Consider the following 21,485-nt stretch of genomic DNA (forward strand, 5'->3'; position numbering starts at 1 on the left):
AAGCTTTACCTCTTCATAATTTCATAATAAAAGGACAAAAGAGAAGAGAAAGACCAAAAGAAAGAGATGGAAAGAGGTGTGAAGAAACTTAAAAGGAAAAAATTTAAGAGTTAAGGTAAAATTAAATGGATTTATAGGGTCAAGTCATTTTATTTTTTTATTTGAATTAATAATTTAATAAATTAGCAGCCCATTAAAATATATATATATATATATATGTATATATATAAAACATAGTGTAACTAAGGATGTTGATATGACATTAGTAATTTTTTTGTATATATATAATTAAACTGATTTGTGAGATCAGACATTTTTTTCATCACACAAACACAGAAGACTATGCCCTGAAACAAAAGGTGGACATAGCTCAACCAATCACAATTAATTCCAAACTCACATGAAACACCCTGCTGAGTTTAAAAGAACAATGTATCAACGGCAACCCCACACCTACTTTCAACTATAAGATTCCATAATTTTCCACTACCAATAAGATTCCATTTGCTTTTTGGAAAGTGCCAAAGTGTCCACTTTCACCTTCAAAATCTCCTTTCATTTTTTATCTAACACCTACAAATCTGGCTTTTTACATGAATACTGCAACCATCCATTATCCTTTCCACCAAATAAGACTCCATTTGCTTTTGGAAAGTGCCAAATCTTCTACCTTTACCTTCATCTCTCCTTGTACGTTTCTGAAATCTTCTATTTTCCATCAGATAGTGTTGGAGATGACAGAGATGTCAGATTAAAGTGGGAAAAAAAAGGATTATAGCCCGTGATTAATGGCTCAGGTAAGAAGACCAAGAAGACTTAACGTATTGAATCAGGGTCAAGAAAGCCATCTAAATGCAACATGAAATGGAGAAAAATGGGGATGTAGGTCCAAATTCAATCACCCCATTTTTGTGCTTTATCACAAAGCAAATCTGCAGTATGCAAATCTGTTGCAATTCATTACTTTCAATTATTTATGTACATATCATATAGGTGTTGGAAACTGATTGGGAACTTCTACAAGCTAATGTCATGGGTTTCTCAATGTAATCTTTTCCCTATAAAATGTTCAAGAGTCTCCACCACCATCGCTATACACTCAAAACCAGCGTCTCGCCACCCTAATATCTTCACCTCAATAGTTCAAAAACACTTTGTGCTAAGAACTAGGATGCATATTAGATTCATGCGCACTCGATCCTCGTCATTTCAAAGTTTTTCGGTTTAGTGTTTAAGCAGTTTGGTATCCTGAGCTTTGAGGCCAAGATTTTGGTCTTGGATTAATTAGTTTTAGTCTCCAAGCTCAAGGCATCCCTTCCCTGTTAAAAGATCTTCTTGTAAAATGTTCAATAATAGAGCTAGAGCACACTCACTCTTCTTCATGTTCATGTTTTTATTACTACAAAATTTTAGCTTGTCTCAGGATGACGAACTTCAGCAGCTCTTATCCTTCAAATCTTCAATTAATGATCCGTCAGGCTTCCTCTCCAATTGGAATTCCTCTGTCCCATTGTGCCTATGGCATGGAATCACTTGCAACAGTTTTTCCAGGGTAAAAGTAATTGAGCTCATTGAAAAAAATATTTCTGGGACAATTTCATCCTCAATCTTTCATTTGCCTGAGATTGAGACTATCGATCTTTCAACCAACCAACTCTCTGGTGAAATTCCTCATGACTTGGTTTTTTCTATGTCACTTCAATATCTTAATCTTAGTAACAATTATTTGACAGGTGTAGTCCCAAACTGTTCAATTTCATTGAAAAAATTGGATCTTTGGAATAACTTCCTTTCAGGGAAAATTCCACCACAAATTGGAGAATGTTCAAATCTAAAAGAACTTAATCTTGGTTTCAATTATTTGGCGGGGAGAATTCCAAGCTCCATATCAAATATGAGCAGTTTGCAAATCTTGACTCTTGCTGGTAACAAATTGATTGGCCAAATTCCACGTGCATTCGGCAAAATGAAGAGCTTGAAGTGGATTTACTTTGGTTATAACAACCTTTCTGGTGAAATTCCACAGGAGTTAGTTGATCTGGTTTCTTTGAATCTTCTTGATTTTGCCCACAACAATCTTCGTGGACCAATTCCATCATCCCTTGGAAACCTCACCAATCTTCAATACCTCTACCTCTACAACAACAAACTCACAAGTTTGCTTCCTAGATCCATTTTTGGCCTCAAAAATCTTGTTGAACTTGATCTAAGTGATAATCATTTATTTGGTGAGATCCCAGAACTCATAATTGAGTTGCAAAGCTTGGAGATTCTTTATCTTTTCTCCAACGACTTGACTGGTAAAATTTCAAATGCTCTTGCATCTTTGCCTCGTCTTCAATTGGTTGATCTTTTATCAAACAGCTTGATTGGAGAAATTCCTTCTTTGATGTACTGATATTTGCTCTATTATAACCTATTTTCAGGGAAAATTCCACCACAATTTGGTGTCTGCTCGAATTTGAAAGAACTTCATCTTGCTTACAACAATCTCAGCGGACAAATTCCATCCTCACTTGGAAACCTTAGCAATCTTCAAAACCTCTTCCTCTACGAAAACAGGCTTATAGGTTTGCTTCCCAGGTCCATTTTTGGCCTCAAAAAGCTTGTTGAACTTGATCTTAGTTATAATCATTTATTTGGTGAGATTCCAGAACTCATGATTGAGTTGCAGAACTTGAAGGTTCTTCATCTTTTCTACAATGACTTTACTCGAAAAATTCCAAATGCTTTAGCATTGTTGCCTCGTCTTCAAGTAGTTGATCTTTCATCAAACAACTTGATTGGAGAAATTCCTTCTTTGATCTGCAATATAAGTTCCATTGAAGTTCTAGTCTTGGCTGATAACAACTTAAATGGAATCATTCCACCATGTTTAGGAAACTTTAGCAAATGCCTTTCAATCTTAGATTTGCAGAAGAATAGTTTTCATGGAACCATCTTTGAAACTTTTGGTAAGGACTGTGGGTTGAGGAACCTTAACCTCAATGGCAATAAGTTGGAAGGGTCTTTACCACGATCCTTGGCCAATTGTGGAAACTTGGAAATGGTGGCAATTGGTGACAATAAGTTAAATGGCTCATTCCCTTATTGGCTAGATACCCTGCCAAACTTACAAGTTCTTGTTTTACGGTCAAACAAACTGCACGGGGTCTTACGAAGTTCCAAGACCATCCATCCTTTTCCTAAGTTACGAATTCTTGACCTTGCTAACAATGAGTTCACTGGTCTTTTGCCCAAAGGTATAATAAAGAACATGAAGGCCATGGTGAATCTCAATGAACGGCAAAGTTCTTTGCAATATATGCAAGGAAGATATTATGATTATTATGTCCAACTAACAGTGAAAGGATTTTATGTTGGACTTTCTGATATCCCGACTACATTCACAAGCATTGACATCTCAAACAATAACTTTCATGGAGAGATTCCAAGTGTAATTGGAAAGCTTAATTCACTTAGAGGGCTCAACTTTTCTCACAACAGCCTTAGTGGTCATATCTCGAAATCAATGGGAAATTTGACTAGTCTCGAATGGTTAGACCTCTCTTCAAACAAGCTCACTGGGCAAATTCCTAACAAATTGACAGATATGACATTTCTTGCCTTCTTAAATCTTTCACATAACCAACTCACGGGACCAATTCCTCAAGGCAAACAGTTCAGTACATTTGAAAATGGCTCATATGAAGGAAACTTGGCACTATGTGGCTTTCCATTGTCAAAAGCTTGCAACGAAGATGGGAGGCAACAATCATTTCCATCATTCTCAAAAAAGGCAGATGACTTAGAGACCAAGATCAGTTTCGGTTGGAAAGTTGTGTTGATAGGCTACGGATGCGGACTGATAGTTGGAGTCATTGTCGGATACATTACATTCAGAAATGGTGAACCAAACTGGTTTATAACATTGTATGGAGTCAAAAATCATCGAAGGGAAAGAAGATGCCCACAGAACTAGTCAATGCAAATGACTTTGGATGTTATTGCAACAAGTGTTTTCTGTGCTCAATTACAGTTGTTTTCATGGACATGTCTTTGTATTTTGCTATAAGTAATAGTAATTAATGTCATAAAATAGCCATGTGTTTCGTCTGAAAATACATGACAATAAAGCGTGGTCACTGCTTTTGCTTAATGCATGACTTCTCTTTCAATTAGCTTTGGATCATTTATTCTTACATGCAACTGTACAAAAGAATCTCATTCTGTTCTGTGGAAAAATCAGCTCCCATTGCCTCATTTGTTAAAAAAAATCTTTGAAAAATCAGCTCTTCAAAACATTGAAGCAGATTATGGTTTCTTTGGTTATGGTGTTCTTCTGTCAGACTTTCGATGTCTCCTGGTAGAGTTTTCAACCTGGAAATAATATTGAAATATGTTGGATAATCAAAATAAGCTTCAGCTTTGACAATCACTGAGTCGTATAACCATACATCTTAGAAATTACAAATAAATCTATGACTGATATTTTTAATGATTTTAAAAATTGAGCAGGAAGATAAATGAAACTTAATTAAAAAATTAATAATTTGAACAATTATTTGAATGCGCAGAATACCTTGAGATGATCTAAGTATTAAATGCCAGAACTATAGAAATTCCTAGAAACAAAGAATCTGAGATCCTTATATCAATACTATGATTTAGCAATTAAGACAAGATTAGTATTTAAATGAAAATTAATTAAAAGAGATAATACTTTGAACAAATATTGGCCTTAGATTTAATGAATGTGCATTAACCATTGTAAGATGAGGTATCAGACAGGATTCTTTCCTACATATATAGTCTATATATAATCCACCTATTAAATGCACGAATTAACTTTGCAATAAAATTGACAATCAAACAAAATGATAGAGAAAGATGTCTGACCATGAATTAATTGTGATCCATATTTAGTAATTTGGGTCATTAATTTCATTTTCAAGTACTCTTTATGTCGATACATTCTTAGGATTCAAAATTTCATTGAGAATTGAGTCGATGTTAAAAAGTACGTTCTTAAAATTTTCCGAATAAGAAATTAAGCACCACAAAACTTATTACAAAAAGGAATTAATCTATTCTAGGAAAGCTAAGATGTGCTTTAAGCAATAATTAATTTGGACTTGGTAAAACCAATGTGAAGAAACTCCAAAAGTCTTCAAAGGTAGTCCCAGTCAATGCCAAGAATTTCTTAAATGTCAGACAAAAAGCTATAAATGCTGAAGAAGAAAACAGATTGAATAATATTCCACTAGAATGCTTCGTTTCTTCAGGTACCCCAATGAGGTCACGCCAAGCAATTTCGACCTTAGCTAAATCTAGCCCGCTGTTATTTTCCATGTTCACCTTGTTTTTCTTACTACAATTTAGCCTGTCTCAGAGGGACGAAGTTGAGCTGTGCTCTTATCTTCAAATCCTCAATCAATGATCTGTTCCGCTTCTTCTTCAACGGCAATTCGTCTGACCCTTTCTGCCTTAGGTGCGAATCACTTGCAATAGTTTTTCTTAGTAAAAGCAATTGAATTCACTGGGGAAAACGTTATTGGGACGGTTTCCTCATCAATCTTTCATTTGTCTATGGTGAAATTCCAGGTGAGATGGTTTCTTCTGCTTCAATTCGTTATCTCAATCTTAGCAACAACAATGTCACAGGTTCAATTCCAAATTGTTCGGTTTCACTTCAAATATTAGATCTTTCAAACAACATGCTATCCGGTAAAATTCCATCAGAAATTGGAGTCTTGCTTCGAACTATTTGCTGTGGAAAATCCCAATCTCTATATCAGATATCACTGGTCTGCATTTCTTGTCCCTGGCAGGAAACATATTAATTGGCCAAATTCCACCAGAAATTGGACGCTGCTTGAATCTAAAAACACTTGATCTTGGTAGCAATTATTTGGTGGGGAAAATTCCAAGCTTTATATCAAATATCAGCTGCTTCACCAACTATAGAGTGGATAAGAGTTTTGATTGTGACGAAGAGAGACACTTTGCCAGATACCACACAGGAAAATTAGACAGAATTTGCAGGAAAACTTATTGCAGAGTGAACTCACCAGCATAAAGCTTCCAATTTGTGAGGATTTTGCTGTAAATAACTTGCAAAGACATTGAATCTATGGTCTTTCCATCTTGGTATTAAAAAAAAAAATTCTATCGTCAACTTCTTCGGCCTTAAGCTATACGTGCAAACAATCATCCACCTTTTTTGAAATTTCTGGCAAATGCTGTGATATAAAAACATTAGAATAAATTAAAACACAAAAACAAGTTAACAAATCAGATCTACACACAAGCATTTGACTTATTGGTTACTGCACGATACTTGTCTAAAAAACGGAGTTTGAATCTCTCTTCCCCTGATTATAAAAAAAAATCAGTAAATCAGGTTCTTTTTGTGGTTCTAATGTTTATGAATACTTAAATCATCCATTATCCTTTACGACTAAATAAGAGTATTCCATTCGCTTTGGGAAAGTGCCAAATCTTCTACCTTTTACCATCATCTCTCCTTGTAAATTTCTGAACACTTCTATTTGAGACAGGGTTGGAGATGACAAAGATGTGAGATTAATGTGAAAAAAAAAAGGATTATAGCCCGTGATTAAGGGTTTTGGTAAGAAGACCAAGAAGACTTATCCATATTAATTTATTCAATCAGGTCCATGGTATGGTCAATAAAGCCATCTAAAAGCAACCTGCAATCGAGAAAAATGAGGATGTAGGTCCAAATTCAACCACCCCGTATCCTTCATTAGGTGTTCAAAATTGACTGGAAAGTTCTACAAGTCAATACCATGGGTTTCTCAATGTAATCTTTTCCCTATATAACCTTCAATAGTCTCCACCACCATCCCTATACACTCAAATTCTGCCTCTCCCCACCCTAATGTCATCACCCCAATAGTTCAAAAAACTCTTTGTTCTCTTATATAAAAGTATTAAAAAGTGGAATATGAATAGAAAAAGGACTTTAGGCAATTAAGAATTAATAAAAACACAAAAGCAAGTCAGTAAATCAGCTTAATGATCAAAGTTGAAACTCTTTAGGTACTGTTTAGTATGAGAGAAGTGAGAGCACATTCCATGCAATGTGTCCAATTAAATTACATTGCGGTATTTGTTTTGTAACAAACCATTGCGATGTAAGATTACAATGCAATAATATTACAGCCAATGGATATAATATGATTGCAGTCCAAAACCAATGTAATTAGATTGCATTTCACTCTGCAAATGTTATTAAAGACATTTTTACCTTTTAACTTTGTTGCTTTGTTAAAAACATTTTGCAATATATAATTTGTTTATATATATATAGATTTCGAATGATGTCTTTTTATTATTCTCAGTAGTTATGGTAACTGTTAATAAAATTTATATTCTTTTAAAAGAAAAAAATTAAAATAAAATTTATAATATAAAAAATTATATTAAGAAATGAAAATAAAATATATGATATTAAAAATATATATAAGAGATGATATTATATAAAAATGAACAATAAAAAATACAAGTATATTAAACTTGCATTTTAACAAATAAGGGTAATTTTGAAAATTGATATTATATTCACAGCAAAGTACTTGTAAACCAAACGCTGCAACGTTATCTTCTCTGCATTTTAATCATTATTTTACTTCTATAACAAACACTGTAATATTATCTTCTTTGCAATTATATTGCTTGCAATCACATTACTTGTAATCATATTGTATTGTAAAGTACCAAACACCACCTTAAAATACAGTTGATAACTTTTTCAATCAGCAGCATTGCTGATATGATCTAGTGCGAAACTTTAAAGTCTTGTGGAATTGTCATGTCTATTATTCCATTTATTACCAGTAAGATTCCATTGGCTTTTTGGAAAGTGCCAAATCTCCTACTTTCACCTTCAAAATCTGCTTTCGCTTTTTATCCAACACCTGGAATTTCCTAATCAATTTCGAACTCCAGATGAAGGATACATAGTCAAAAGTAAAGCATTGGCATTGACATAAAGCACAAAAGTGGGGTGATTGAATTTGGACCTATCCCGATTGCAAGTTGCTTTAGATAGTTATATGTTCCACAAGAATCTCACCTCCCAACCCTGCTTCATAAAAGTTGTGTAACTCATTATCTTATTTTCTAAGTTACCTAAAGAATAAAATGTTTAAAGTAACAATTCCCATAGTATACCGTATCAAATTTATTCTTAAATATTTTATTCTTCACGTAATGTTTTCTCTATAAAACGTTCAAGAGCCTCCACCACCATCTCTATACACTCAAAAATCTGCCTCTCCCCACCCTAATATATATCATCACCTCAATAGTTCAAAAAACTCTTTGTTCTAACTTAAATTCATGTTCTTCTAAGAGCTAGGATGCATATCAGATTCATGCCACTCGATCCCTTCATTTCAATGTCTTTTGGTTTAGTGTTTTAAGCAGTTTGGTATCCTGAGCTTTGAGGCCAAGATTATTGGTCTTGGATTAATTGCTTTTAGTTTCGAAACTCAAGGCATCCTTTTCCTGATAAAAAAATTTCTTGTAAAATGTTTAGTAAAAGAGCTAAAGCACAATCAATGTTGTTCATGCTCATGTTTTTATTTGTACTACATTTTAGCTTGTCTAAGGTTGACGAACTCGAGCTGCTCTTATCCTTCAAATCTTCAATCAATGATCCATCTTGCTTCTTCTCCAACTGAAATTCCTCCTCCCCATTGTGCATGTGGCATGGAATCACTTGCAACAAATTTTCCATTATTTGGTAGGGAGAATTCCAAGCTCCATATCAAATATCAGCAGTTTGCAAGCCGTGACTCTTGCTAGTAACGAATTGATTGGCCACATTCCTCATGAATTAAGCAAACTGAAAAGCATGAAGTGGATTTACTTTGGCTATAACAAACTTTCTGGTGAAATTCCACAAGAACTTGTTGATTTAGTTTCTTTGAATCATCTTAATCTTTTCTCCAACGACTTTACGAGTAAAATTCCAAATGCTCTAGCATCTTTGCCTCATCTTCAAGTGATTGCTATTTACTCAAACATCTTGATTGGAGAAATTTCTTCTTTGATCTGCAATATAAGTTCCATTGAATTTCTTGATCTATGTGATAACAACTTAAGTGGAACCATTCCACCATGTCTGGGAAACTTCAGCAAAGGTTTTTCAATCTTAGATTTGCAGATAAATAGTTTTCATGGAACTATCCCGGAAACTTTTGTTGAGGACTGTGGGTTGAGGAATCTCAACTTCAATGGCAATAAATTGGAGGGGTCTTTACCACGATCCTTGGTCAATTGTAGAAACCTGGAACTGATGGACATGGGTAACAACAAGTTAAGTGGTACATTCCCTTCTTGGCTGGATACTCTGCCAAATTTACAAGTTCTTGTTTTACGATCAAACAAATTGTGTGGTGTCTTACAAAGTTCCAAGACCACCCATCCCTTTCCAAAGTTACAGATTCTTGATCTTGCTAACAATGAATTCACCGGTCCTTTGCCCAAAGGTATAATAAAAAACATCAAGGCCATGATGAATCCCAACCAACAACAAAGTTCTTTGCAATATATGAGCAGAAGATTTTATTTTTATTATGTAAATTTGGCAGTGAAAGGATCTTACATTAAACTTTGTATCTTGCCAATATTCACAAGCATTGACCTCTTAGACAATAATTTTCATGGAGAGATTCCAAATGTTATTGGAAAGTTTAGTTCACTTAAAGGGCTCAACCTTTCTTATAACAGTCTTAGTGGTCATATCCCAATGTCAATGGGAAATTTGACCAGTCTTGAATGGTTAGACCTCTCTTCAAACAAGCTCCCTGGTCAAATTCCTGACCAATTGAAAGATATGACATTTCTTGTCATCTTAAATCTTTCACATAACCAACTCACAGGATCAATTCCTCAAGGCAAGCAATTCAATACATTTGAAAATGGCTCATACGAAGAAAACTTGGCACTATGTGGTTTTCCATTGTCAAAGTCTTGCAACAACAATAGGAGAAAACAATCATCTCCATCATTCTTGAAAGAGGCAGATGACTCAGAAACCGAGATCAGTTTTGGCTGGATAGATGTGTTGATAGGTTACGGTTGCGGACTGATATTTGGGGTCGTTATCGGATATGTTACATTCAAAAATGGTGAACCAAAATGGTTTGTGACATTGTATGGAGTCAAATATCATCCAAAGGGGAGAAGATGTTCACGGAACTAGTCATTGCAGATGACTTTGGAAGTTATTGCAACATGTGTTATCTGTGCTCAGTTCCAGTTGTTTTCATGAACATGTCTCTGTATTTTGCTGTAAGTATTAGTAACTGCTATGATAAAATAGCCATGTGTTTCATCAGCAAACACATGGCAGTCAAGTGTAGTTGCTACGTTTGCTTAACGCCTGACTTCTCTTGCAATTTGCTTTTGATCATTTATTTTTACATGCATCTGTATTAAAGAATCTCATTTTTGTTTATGTGGAAAAAAACAGCTAAACATTTACTAATTTCACCCATTTGAAAAACTAGGAAGGCTACTCTTCAAGAACATTTATATAAAAAAGTGCAGACCATTGAAGCAGTTTAAGGGTTTTACATGGTTAAGGAAAAGATTTAACTGATTGGAAATGGACGCAACCTTTGGGGTTAATTGGAGAGGGATGCAGCTTCTTGACCAGGCGACTAGGAAAGGAAGCTTTGCAAGACTAGAAACCATTGAAGGAGGGAAATACAAAGCAAAAACTATAGAACAATATTATCACAATGCTTCTCAATACTACTCTGTCTCATAGAATTCGTTAGATTATAGTTACATGTGTTTTTTTCTGCTCAATTCCAGTTTTTGTCAGTCCATGGTCAAGAATTCATGGACATGTCTTTGTCTTTTGCTATAAGTATTAGTAATTGCTGTCATAAAATAACCATGTATTTCATCAGTATGGTTGCTGCTTTTGATTAATGCATGGCTTCTCTTGCAATTTGTTTTTGAATCTATTGATTAATCAAGGAATTTGTTTAGAAAACTGTATATATAACAAGGAAGTCAAATTATAATAATGCTGTGGAATGATAACACATGCATGCTCCAGCTCCGAACTATAGAAAATCCTAGAGACAAGGAATCTGAGATCCTTAGCGAGAAAGAATCAATACTATGATTTTTTTTTTTTTTATAATTAAGCATCCTTAAAGTCAAGTATAGGGACCAAAAGAACAAACGTCCATAATATAGTGTAATTTCCTAAGTCAAGTTACTGGGACCTAAGCTTTACGTGCAAAGAATCATCTACCTTTTGAAATTTCTGCCAAATGCTGTGATATAAACACATTAGAATGTAGAATATGAACAGAAAAAGGACTTGAGGCAATTTAGAATTAATAAAAACACAAAAGCAAGTCAGTAAATCAGGTTCTTTGCGTGATTCTCAGGTTTATGAATACTTAAATCATCCATTATCCTTAAACACATTTCTTATATCTTCTATTTCGGTGGAGATGACTGGGATGTTATTTACAGTGGGAAAAAAGAAAAGATTATAGCCCCTGATTAAGGGTTCAAGTCATTAAGAAGACCAAGAAGACTTAACGTATTGAATCAGGGTCAATAAAGCTATCCAAAACCAACCTGCAATGGAGGAAAAGATTATGTAAAGCCCGTGATTAAGGGTTCAAGTAAGAAGACCAAGAAGACTTCACGTATTGAAAATCTGCAATGGAGGAAAATAGGCATGTAGGTCCAAACTTAATGACCCCACTTATGTGCAAATCTGCAGTATCGAAATCTGTTGCAATTCGTTACTTTTAACTATACATTTATGCATCCTTCATGAGGTGTTGGAAATTGATTTAACCAAATGTATATAATATTAAACTTAAAATTGAATTTTGTTTTATTTAAGTTATAAAGGGAAGCAATTATGTTCTGTTTACTATTTGCTTTTTTATTCTTTATCTTTTATTTTTTATTTTTAATGTTCTCTTATTTTTTGCAAAGAAAAAGCAAATAACTCATTTTTCACGCATTATCATGAGTTTCTTGACCTAATCTTTTTCCTATAAAATGTTAAAGAGTCTCCACCATCTCCATACACTCCAAAATCTGCCTCTACCCACCCTAATTTCATCGCCTCAATTGTTCAAAAACCTCTTGGGATTAATTATTTGTTAGTCTCCAAGCTCAAGACTTCCTCAATTTCCCTGTTAAAAGATCCTGGAAAATGTTAAACAAAAGAGCTAAAGTACACTCACTGTTGTCCATGTTTATGGTTTTATTAGTACTAAATTTTAGCTTGTCTCAAGTTGATGAACTCAAGCTGCTCTTATCCTTCAAATCTTCAATCAATGATCCATCTGGCTTCCTCTCCAACTGGAATTCCTCTACCCCGTTGTGCCTGTGGCATGGAATCACTTGCAACAAATTTTCCAAGGTAAAGATAATTCAACTCACTAACAAAAACATTTCTGGGGCAATTTTATCTTCAATCTTTCATTTGCCTAAGATTGAGAGTATCGATCTTTCGACCAACAATCTCTTTGGTGAAATTCCGTATGACATGGCTTTTTCTATGTCACTTCAATATCTTAATCTTAGTCAAAACTATTTAACTGGTACAGTTCCAAACTGTTCAACTTCATTGAAAATATTGGATCTTTCAGCTAATAGCCTTTCAGGGAAAATTCCACCACAAATTGGAGTAGAATGTTCAAATTTAAAAGAACTTGATCTTGGTGGCAATTATTTGGTAGGGAGAATTCCAAGCTCCATATCAAATATCAGCAGTTTGCAAGCCTTGACTCTTGCTGGTAACAAATTGATTGGCCAAATTCCTCGTGAATTAAGCAAACTGAAGAGCATGAAGTGGATTTACTTTGGCTATAACCACCTTTCTGGCGAAATTCCGCAAGAACTTGTTGATTTAGTTTCTTTGAATCATCTTGATCTTGTCTACAACAATCTCAATGGACAAATTCCATCCTCGCTAGGAAACCTCACCAATCTTCAATACCTCTTCCTCTACAGAAACAAGCTCACAGGTTTGCTTCCTCGATCCATTTTTGGCCTCAAAAAGCTTGTCGAACTTGATCTTAGTGAAAATTATTTACTTGGTGAGATCCCAGAACTCATAATTGAGTTGCGAAGCTTGCAGGTTCTTCATCTTTACTCCAACAACTTTATTGGTAAAATTCCAAATGCTTTAGCATATTTGCCTTATATTCAAGTTGTTAGTTTTTACTCAAATAGCTTGACTGAAGAAATTCCTTCTTCGATCTGCAATACAAGTTCCATTGAAGTGCTAGACCTATTTGATAACAACTTAAGTGGGATCATTCCACCATGTCTAGGAAACTTCAGCAAAGGTCTTTCAATCTTAGATTTGGAGATGAATAGTTTTCATGGAACCATCCCTGAAACTTTTGGTGAGGACTGTGGGTTGAGGAATCTCAACTTAAATGGAAATAAATTGGAAGGATCTTTACCACGATCTTTGGCCAACTGTAAAAACCTAGAAATGATGGATATTGGTGACAACAAGTTAAATGGTGCATTCCCTTATTGGCTGGATACTCTGTCAAAATTACAAGTTCTTGTTTTACGGTCAAACAAATTGCGTGGTATCTTACAAAGTTCCAAAACCATCCATCCCTTTCCCAAGTTACGGATTCTTGACCTTGCTAATAATGAATTCACTGGTCCTATGCCCAAAGGCATAATAAAGAACATGAAGGCCATGATGAATCTAGGTGAACAGCATAGTTCTTTGCAATATATGCAAGGAAGATACTATAGTTATCATGTAAATTTGACAGTGAAAGGGTTTTACATTAAACTTCATATCTTGACAACATTCACAAGCATTGACCTCTCAAACAATAACTTTCATGGAGAGATTCCAAATGTTATTGGAAAGCTTAGTTTACTTAGAGGACTCAACCTTTCTCATAACAGTCTTAGTGGTCATATCCCAATGTCAATGGGAAATTTGGCCAATCTCGAATGGTTAGACCTCTCTTCAAACCAGCTCACCGGTCAAATTCCTGATCAATTGAAAGATATGACATTTCTTGCTTTCTTAAATCTTTCGTATAACCAACTCACAGGACCAATTCCTCAAGGCAAACAGTTCAATACATTTGAAAATGGCTCATACGAAGGAAACTTGGCACTATGCGGTTTGCCCTTGTCAAAGTCTTGCAAAAACGATGGGAGAAAACAATCATCTCCATCATTCTTGAAAGAGGCAAATGACTCAGAGACTGAGATCAATTTTGGCTGGAAAGTTGTGTTGATGGGATACGGATGTGGAATAATATTTGGTGTCGTTATCGGATATGTTACTTTTAGAAATGGTGAACCAAAATGGTTTGTGACATTGTTTGGAGTCAAATATCATCGAAAGGGAAGAAGATGCTCACGGAACTAGTCAATACAGATGACTTTCAAAGTTATTGCAACATGTGTTCTCTGTACTCTATTTTAGTTGTTTTCATGGACATGTCTTTGTATTTTTCTATTAGTACTAGTTATTACTGTAATTAAATAGCCATGTGCTTCCTCAGCAAATACATGGCAGTGAAGTGTGGTTGCTGGTTTTGCTTACTGCATGACTTCTCTTGCAATTTGCTCTTGATCATTTATTCTTACATGCATCTGTACAAAAGAATCCCATTTCTGTATATGTGGAAAATACAGCTACCATTGCCTCAATGTTAAAACTGATACTAAATTCACCAATTGGAAAAAATCGAATGACTACTCTTCAAAAACAATATTTATATAAAAAAAGTGCAAACCATTGAAGCAGTTTAAGGGTTTTACTAGTTTCAAAAATGATTTGACTGATTGGAAATGGACACAACCTTTGGGGTTAATTGGAGAGGGATATCTCTTCTCGATCACGTGACTCGAGAAGGAAGCTTTGCAAGACTAGAAAACAAGGAAGAAGAAGGGAAATACAAATGAAAAACTATAAAACAATATTGTCACAATGCAAGATCAATGTAACCAAAAAGTAACCAATTAGACAAGATCAGGGTCTATGGTATGCTGCTCAATACTACTCTGTCCCATAGAATTCATCAAATTACGAAGACCATAAAGTCTGATAATACTGTCTCGAAAGCTTATGAATACTTATATTATCCACTATCCTTTTCCATTAAATAAGACTCCATTTGCTTTCGAAATATGCCAATCTCCTACTTTTCATCTTCATCTCTCTTTGTACATTTCTTAAATCTTCTAATTTTTTATGAGATGACAGAGATACGAGATTAATGTGGGAAAAAAGAAGAGAAATTATAGCTGGTGATTAAGAAGACCAAAAAGACTTAAGGTATTGAATCAGGGTCAAAAAGGTTATGTAAAATTTCTGATGAAGCTAAGCTGAAGAACAAAGGAGCTAAAATTAAATTGAGAATAAGGAAGAGATTTTTATAAAACCAAAAAATTGGAGAAGGAACATATAACTATTTTAATCTCAAGAATATATATGAGTAGCAACAGACCAAGCCAAGGAAATCGGGGAATAAAATGAAAAGAGTAAAACCCCCTAAGCACAGAAATACTATAACAATCCCTCCTCGGTCGCTACCGACGTCCGAGACCTCCGAGAGATCCCGTCAAGTCCCGAACAAGCCTAAAAGAAATTTCTCAATAACTCATTGTACACTTTTACTAAACCGTATTAATGTTTGAACCATATATATTTATAACATGAGTTCAACAACAAGCATAGTCATTAAATTTTGACTTTAAGTCATGACATCACAATTAAATACATTGAGTTCAAAAATCTCAAATTTTCATTTATATCAAAACTAATATTTGTTTACATAGTAAAACCAGAGTACTACAACTCAACCTCTAACAGCAGAGTGACTCGGGATAAAATGCTATGAGATGTCTTTACCTATTTTGCAGTGGACCGAACGTGCCGATGATTACACACTAAGCCAATCCTTATCTGCAATAAGGGAAAAAGAGGGGTGTGAGTCTCACAAACTCAGTGATCATCGACTCCGTAAGTAGGGCGTAGATGAAAAACAAGCAAACAGTAGATCAGTTTATATTAAAAATGCAGGATTATAAAAATAATTTATTTCAAACAGACATTTATGCCTTATATGAAAAACAGAGAATTTCTTATGCATTGTAATCATTTCAAGTGGTAAATCAACCAAGTAGATAAAAGTTTCCCCTCAGAAACAAATCAATAACCTTTTTCAAAACAATCATTTGAAATATTGTTGTAAAACAATTGTACATAAAAGGATTTTCGCCGTCGAAATCAATTGACATTTTACTCAAATCAATTTAATAAATTCAAGTAAACTCCCATGAAATCGAATGTTATTTAAACTTATACATAAATCACAAATCGCCTCGTACGCGAGGAGTTAAAATTCATTTCTCCGCAAAAATAGAGGAGCTGCGAAAAAACCGTTTAATTCCGTTTTCACCATGCAAAGAAATATGAGTTTGAAAACCCAGAGATGCCACTCTCGAGTAGGGAATGAAAATAAACTCGTGGTCTCGCTACCACGTAATAACATCCGGGAGCATTGCTTCCACCGGATTCCCATATGCCATGGCTATCTCAACAATGTTGGCCGACATCGGAGATATCAGGCGGTTGCAATTGCGTAAATCACTGGTGGCCTAGCCATGCATACATATATCACAGGTTGTGGCCCTCGCCACGCCTAACTGCCCGTCGGCGATCCGAAAGTTCTTTAACTAGAGCTCACTCATGCATGAGGGTCACACTTAACCGAAGTGACAGCCAGCCTACTCTCAAATCTCTTGGTTTAGTAAAACCGTTTAAAAATCTAAATCGGGTTTTCATAGAATCTTTTCAAATCATTTTTTAAATACCGATCGCCTTATCAAGATAAAACTCTCTTTTCATAAAACTGTATACAATAAACTTTTGCATGCGATTCTCATTTCAAAATGGCATGGTGAATATGTAATTAAACTCCATGAATGCACACCACACAAATGTAAGGCACATTTTTCTTTGATGTAAATCATCTTGAAAGGCTTGTTTCCCAGGGTAAAATACTTTACGTACAAGTATACATATATATATTCAAAACACGTTTAAAAAACTATAGCAATCACAAAATTTCTTAGAATTCTACCAACTCATACTGTCCACAATTTTGCATGTAAAATAAATCATACATAAATACATATATATAGTTACGAAAATTTTTAAAATTGACACCTTCTACTTACCTCGACATAGCGAGATACTACATTGCTATTTCTACTTGTTAATGGCTCGTTATTTCGTCTGACACTCCGACACAGCTCACTTCCTTTACCTTTGTATTTTCTTTTCTTCCTTGTTTTTCTCTTCTTTTTCTTGCTCTTTTGGGCCTACCCTTCCTTGTTTCCACTGGGCCTCCTTCCTTGTTGCTATTAGGCCTTTCTCATGGGCTCTTTCCACTTTTCCTTATTAGGCTATGCCCACTCTTTTCTTTTCTTTTTTCATTTCATTCATTCATCATTTTATTTTTTTTCTTTTTTTTCTTCTCTCTCTTTCTTTTTTTCAGCTGGTCGGCCTTTCCCTCCTCCTCACTTGCACCGCCCGGTTGGCCTTCTCTCTCTCAAAATCAGCTTCACAACCTCTCCTACCTCCCTCAAAAACTGGCAGCACAAAGCCCCCTTTGTCCTTCACAATCCGGTAGCAAATAGCCTCTATTTTTCCTGCACAAACTGGTAGCAACACAGCCTCTCTTTCTCACCCTCCTACTGCCATTTTTCAACTTTCTCACCAGCACTCTTTCCCCCTTTTCTTTGCCTCATAAACTGCACTCTCCAGTTGCCATTTTCTGCTCTCTCACCAGCACTCTTTCTCTCCTTTTCTTGGTCCTTCTTCAGCCGACCTTATCCCATTTTTTGCTCTTAAAATGTCAATCCTTCTTGGGAGGAGAAAGACAATAATTTTGTTTGATATTAATTTCACATGTGGGGGACAAGTTGGACAAGTCAATGTATTTGTCAACTATTTCTTTTTTTTTTTCCTTGATGGCTTTACATTCAACTGGCCCCTACCATCATTTCTTTCTTTTCTTTTTGTCCACTTTGGCCGGCTTAATCCTTTATCCGTCCATTTTTTTTTATTTGTTGACTTTTCTTGCACTTTCCTTCAAGTATTGATCACACGGACATTTATCCTCATTTTGCTGTTCATTTCTTCTTCTTTGTCTTCCTTATTTATTTATTCTGTTATTCTTTTACCCTTTACACCATTTTTACTTTATATTTTATTTATTATTTAATGGTCCCATCCAAACCACATTCAATCCATTTTATTCTTTCAACATTTTATCACCATTGCCTCAATCAAAGTTACATACAACTAGTTTTAATTTTTATTCTTTATTCACCATAACTTTCATCCTTATAATTTGATCTTTTCAACATTTATTAAATTTCAATTTCCTTCTATCTTTTTTCCTTCACATGTATCCAATAAAAATGTCGAAATTATACTTCAACGCGATATTACCATAATATTTAAATATTTACTTACCGCGCTAGCTCAATTTAATAAAAATCATGCAATACAATTATTGTCATTTTTCTCCAAAATTCTTCTTTACTTCTTCTCTCTCACTTAAATTAATCATATTCCTTTCTTTCGAACTAATTTTCGTGATTAATAAAATATTTAATATTTTAATATTATTTTATTTATAAAATAATATTTTATTCTAAGATATTTTCTTCACTCGTAACCACTCTTCGACACTTAAATTTACATCAGTGACCCTTCGTCCTATTGATATGATTATCTTGACTACTATATGAGAATACGAGGTGTTACAAATACAAACTTGAATTTCTGTGCATTACAACGGACTTCAACAGCTAAGAGGAAAGTCAAAAATAGGCAAAACAAACGTGGCTTTTCAGCCTTACAAGCAGCCAAATAAAACGACACCAGCAAAAACGTTTTAAGCAAACAAATAACTAAGAATCAAACTGACAATAATTAATGAGTTTCACTAAACACTAACTCAACAGCTAAAGCGATACCGTTTTCCATCTTTTTCCTTCCTTCAACAAGTAGTTGATTTAGTGCACAATTTCATCTTCTTCTGCAGCACCATCTGGAATCACTGGATTCTCAACAAGCTATCTAAAAGCAAGCCTGCAACGGAGAAAAATGGTGATGTAGGTCCAAATTCAATCACCCCATTAATTTATGTGCTTTATCACAAAGCAAACCTGCAGTATGAAAATCCGTTGCAGTTCATTACTTTAATTATATATGTGCGTCATTAGGTGTTGAAAATTAACGGGGATCTTCTACAAGTTAATATCATGGGTTTCTCAATGTTGTGTTGATGGGCTATGGATGCGAACTGATATTTGGAGTCATTGTCGGATATATTACATTCAGAAATGGTGAATCAAAATGGTTTGTGACATTGTTTCAAGTCAAATATCATGGAAAGGGAAGACAATGCTCAGGAAACTAGTCAATGAAGACTTTGGAAGTTATTACAACATGTGTTTCTCTGCACTCAATTCAAGTTGTTTTCATGGACATGTCTTTCTATTTTGCTATATGTATTAGTAATTGCTATCATAAAATAGCCATGTGTTTCATCAGCAAATAGATGGCTATCATAAATTGCTTTAGAATGTATTGATTAATCCAGGAATTTATCTTGAAAATATCTGTTGAGATAAAAACTAGCTTGAATGTCATTTTGTCTAACTATGTACAGGACAAGTGTCCACTTTGCTTTGTTGTACTGGTTTAATAAGTTAGATTGTCTGCTGCTGCAACATGTCCTTAGAACGTGTAAGCATTGCATGCTTACCTTAATGCTGTGTTAAACACTTGGATATTTTGTACAAGTGTTAGTCAAACAACTCATGTATACATTGGTACATCTTTCTTCAGTTAATGACAATCGATATTAACCAAGTTCTGTTTTTCATTGCTTTTCACTTTCTTCTTTGAATGCCTGATGCCTCTGTTTTGTATTAACAAGAACATATCATGGCTTGCCTTTGGCCGAGCCGTCGACATAAATTTGAATTTACGAGTGGGAGGTGGAGACCATGAAGTTGTCTCATAACAACTTAAATGGGACAATTCCATAATGTTTGGGAAACTTCAGCAAACGTCTTTCAGTCTTGGAATTGCGAATGAATAGGTTTCATGGATCCATTCCTGAGACATTTGACAAGTACTGTGGCTTGAAGAATCTTAACATCAACGGTAATAAATTGGAAGGGTCATTACCACCATCTCTGGCCAATTGTAGAAACATCGAAGTGTTGGATCTTGGTAACAACAAGATCAAGGATACATTCCCTCACTGGTTGGAAACACTACCAGAATTGCAAGTTCTTGTTTTAAGATCAAACAAATTGCACAGTTTCTTACCAAGTCCCGAGATCAGCCATGCTTTTCTCAAGTTACCAATTTTGGACCTCGCTAACAATGATTTCACCGGCCCTTTTCCCAAAGGGTACATTGATGTGGAATCGCAATGAACAACAAACTTCTTCATATATGCAAGCAGGAAATTTGTCTTATCATTACTCTGTGAGTTTAACTGACAAAGGATTTGAGATTGAATTTGAGAAAATTTTGACAACATTCACAAGCATTGATCTCTCAAATAATAAGTTTGATGGAGAGATTCCAATTGTTATTGGAAAGCTTATTTAACATTGAGGGCTCAACATCTCTCATAATAGCCTTAGTGGTCATATCCCTGCATCTATGGGAAATTTAACGAGTCTTGAATGGTTAGACTTCTCTTCACACAAGCTCAATGGACAGATTCCTCAGAAACTGATAGATCTGACATTAATTTCTTGCCTTCTTGAATCTTTCACGTAACCAACTCGTAGGACCCATTCCTAATGGCAAACAGTTCAGTACATTTGAAAATGCTACGGAGGAAACTTGGGACTATGTGGGTTTCCATTATCAAAAGGTTGCAGCAAAGATAAGAGACAACAACCACCTTCAGCAATCTTGGAAGAGGCAGATGAGTTGGAGACTGAAAGCAGTTTTAGTTGGAAAGGTGTGTTGATAGTATACGGATATGGACTGATATTTGGAGTTGTCATTGGATATGTTGCACTCAAAACAGGTAAAGCAAAACGGTTTATGGCATTGGTTCAAGGAAAATATGATTGAAAGGCAAGAAGATGGTCATGGAATTAGGCAATGCAGATGACTTTGGCAAGGCGTTGGTAGCATTTGATTCTGTGTGTTTACTTCCAGATGTTTTCAGTCCATGGTCAAGTATTCATGGTCATGGTTTTATCAGTACCGTAAGTTTTGGTAATATGCAGTTATAAAATATCCATGTATTTCATCAGCAGATCATATAATTAAATGATCAGGTTAGAAATCCTCTACCCAGAGAGATGCTAGGATTTTGTGTGGATAGGATTCTGATTGTGAAGAAGAGAGTCACTTTGCCAGATAGCCAAAAGGAAAATCA

At 34.9% G+C, this 21,485-nt stretch overlaps 3 protein-coding genes, 1 long non-coding RNA gene and 3 pseudogenes across 4 annotated transcripts in view; 5 read left to right on the forward strand and 2 right to left on the reverse strand.

The window, feature by feature from the left end:
- The window catches only part of LOC18593365 (ARM repeat superfamily protein), a 64,110-nt gene that overhangs the window by 21,561 nt on the left and 21,064 nt on the right, over positions 1-21,485 (reverse strand).
- On the forward strand, positions 1,343-3,247 carry LOC148761387 (uncharacterized; the record flags this gene model as incomplete). The annotated part of the gene is made up of 2 exons (XM_088807949.1): positions 1,343-2,081; positions 2,469-3,247. Coding segments are annotated over exons 1-2 (1,518 nt in total), but the record flags the coding sequence as incomplete, so codon positions are not given.
- LOC148761388 (receptor-like protein 9DC3 pseudogene) lies at positions 3,266-4,078 on the forward strand (annotated as a pseudogene).
- Positions 5,273-9,505, forward strand: LOC148761389 (uncharacterized; annotated as a pseudogene).
- LOC148761390 (receptor-like protein 9DC3 pseudogene) lies at positions 9,527-10,216 on the forward strand (annotated as a pseudogene).
- Positions 12,432-14,651, forward strand: LOC18593359 (uncharacterized). The gene has a single exon (XM_007020533.3). It carries the CDS (start codon positions 12,548-12,550, stop codon positions 14,414-14,416), a length of 1,869 nt encoding a protein of 622 aa, XP_007020595.3. The 5' UTR covers positions 12,432-12,547; the 3' UTR covers positions 14,417-14,651.
- Positions 15,714-17,951, reverse strand: LOC148761391 (uncharacterized). Its single transcript, XR_016027378.1, has 2 exons — positions 17,236-17,951; positions 15,714-15,958 (listed from the first exon to the last, which is right to left on the reverse strand). It is a non-coding gene; the product is annotated as an uncharacterized LOC148761391 (long non-coding RNA).

This window comes from Theobroma cacao, chromosome 7 (assembly GCF_053813885.1).
Source record: "Theobroma cacao isolate CCN51 chromosome 7, ASM5381388v1, whole genome shotgun sequence".
In the NCBI taxonomy this organism is placed as follows: domain Eukaryota; kingdom Viridiplantae; phylum Streptophyta; class Magnoliopsida; order Malvales; family Malvaceae; genus Theobroma; species Theobroma cacao.

Bases quoted from the DNA above. Each gene is read 5' to 3' on its own strand.
- LOC18593359 (XM_007020533.3), top strand. From the start codon at position 12,548: ATGGCTTTTTCTATGTCACTTCAATATCTTAATCTTAGTCAAAACTAT.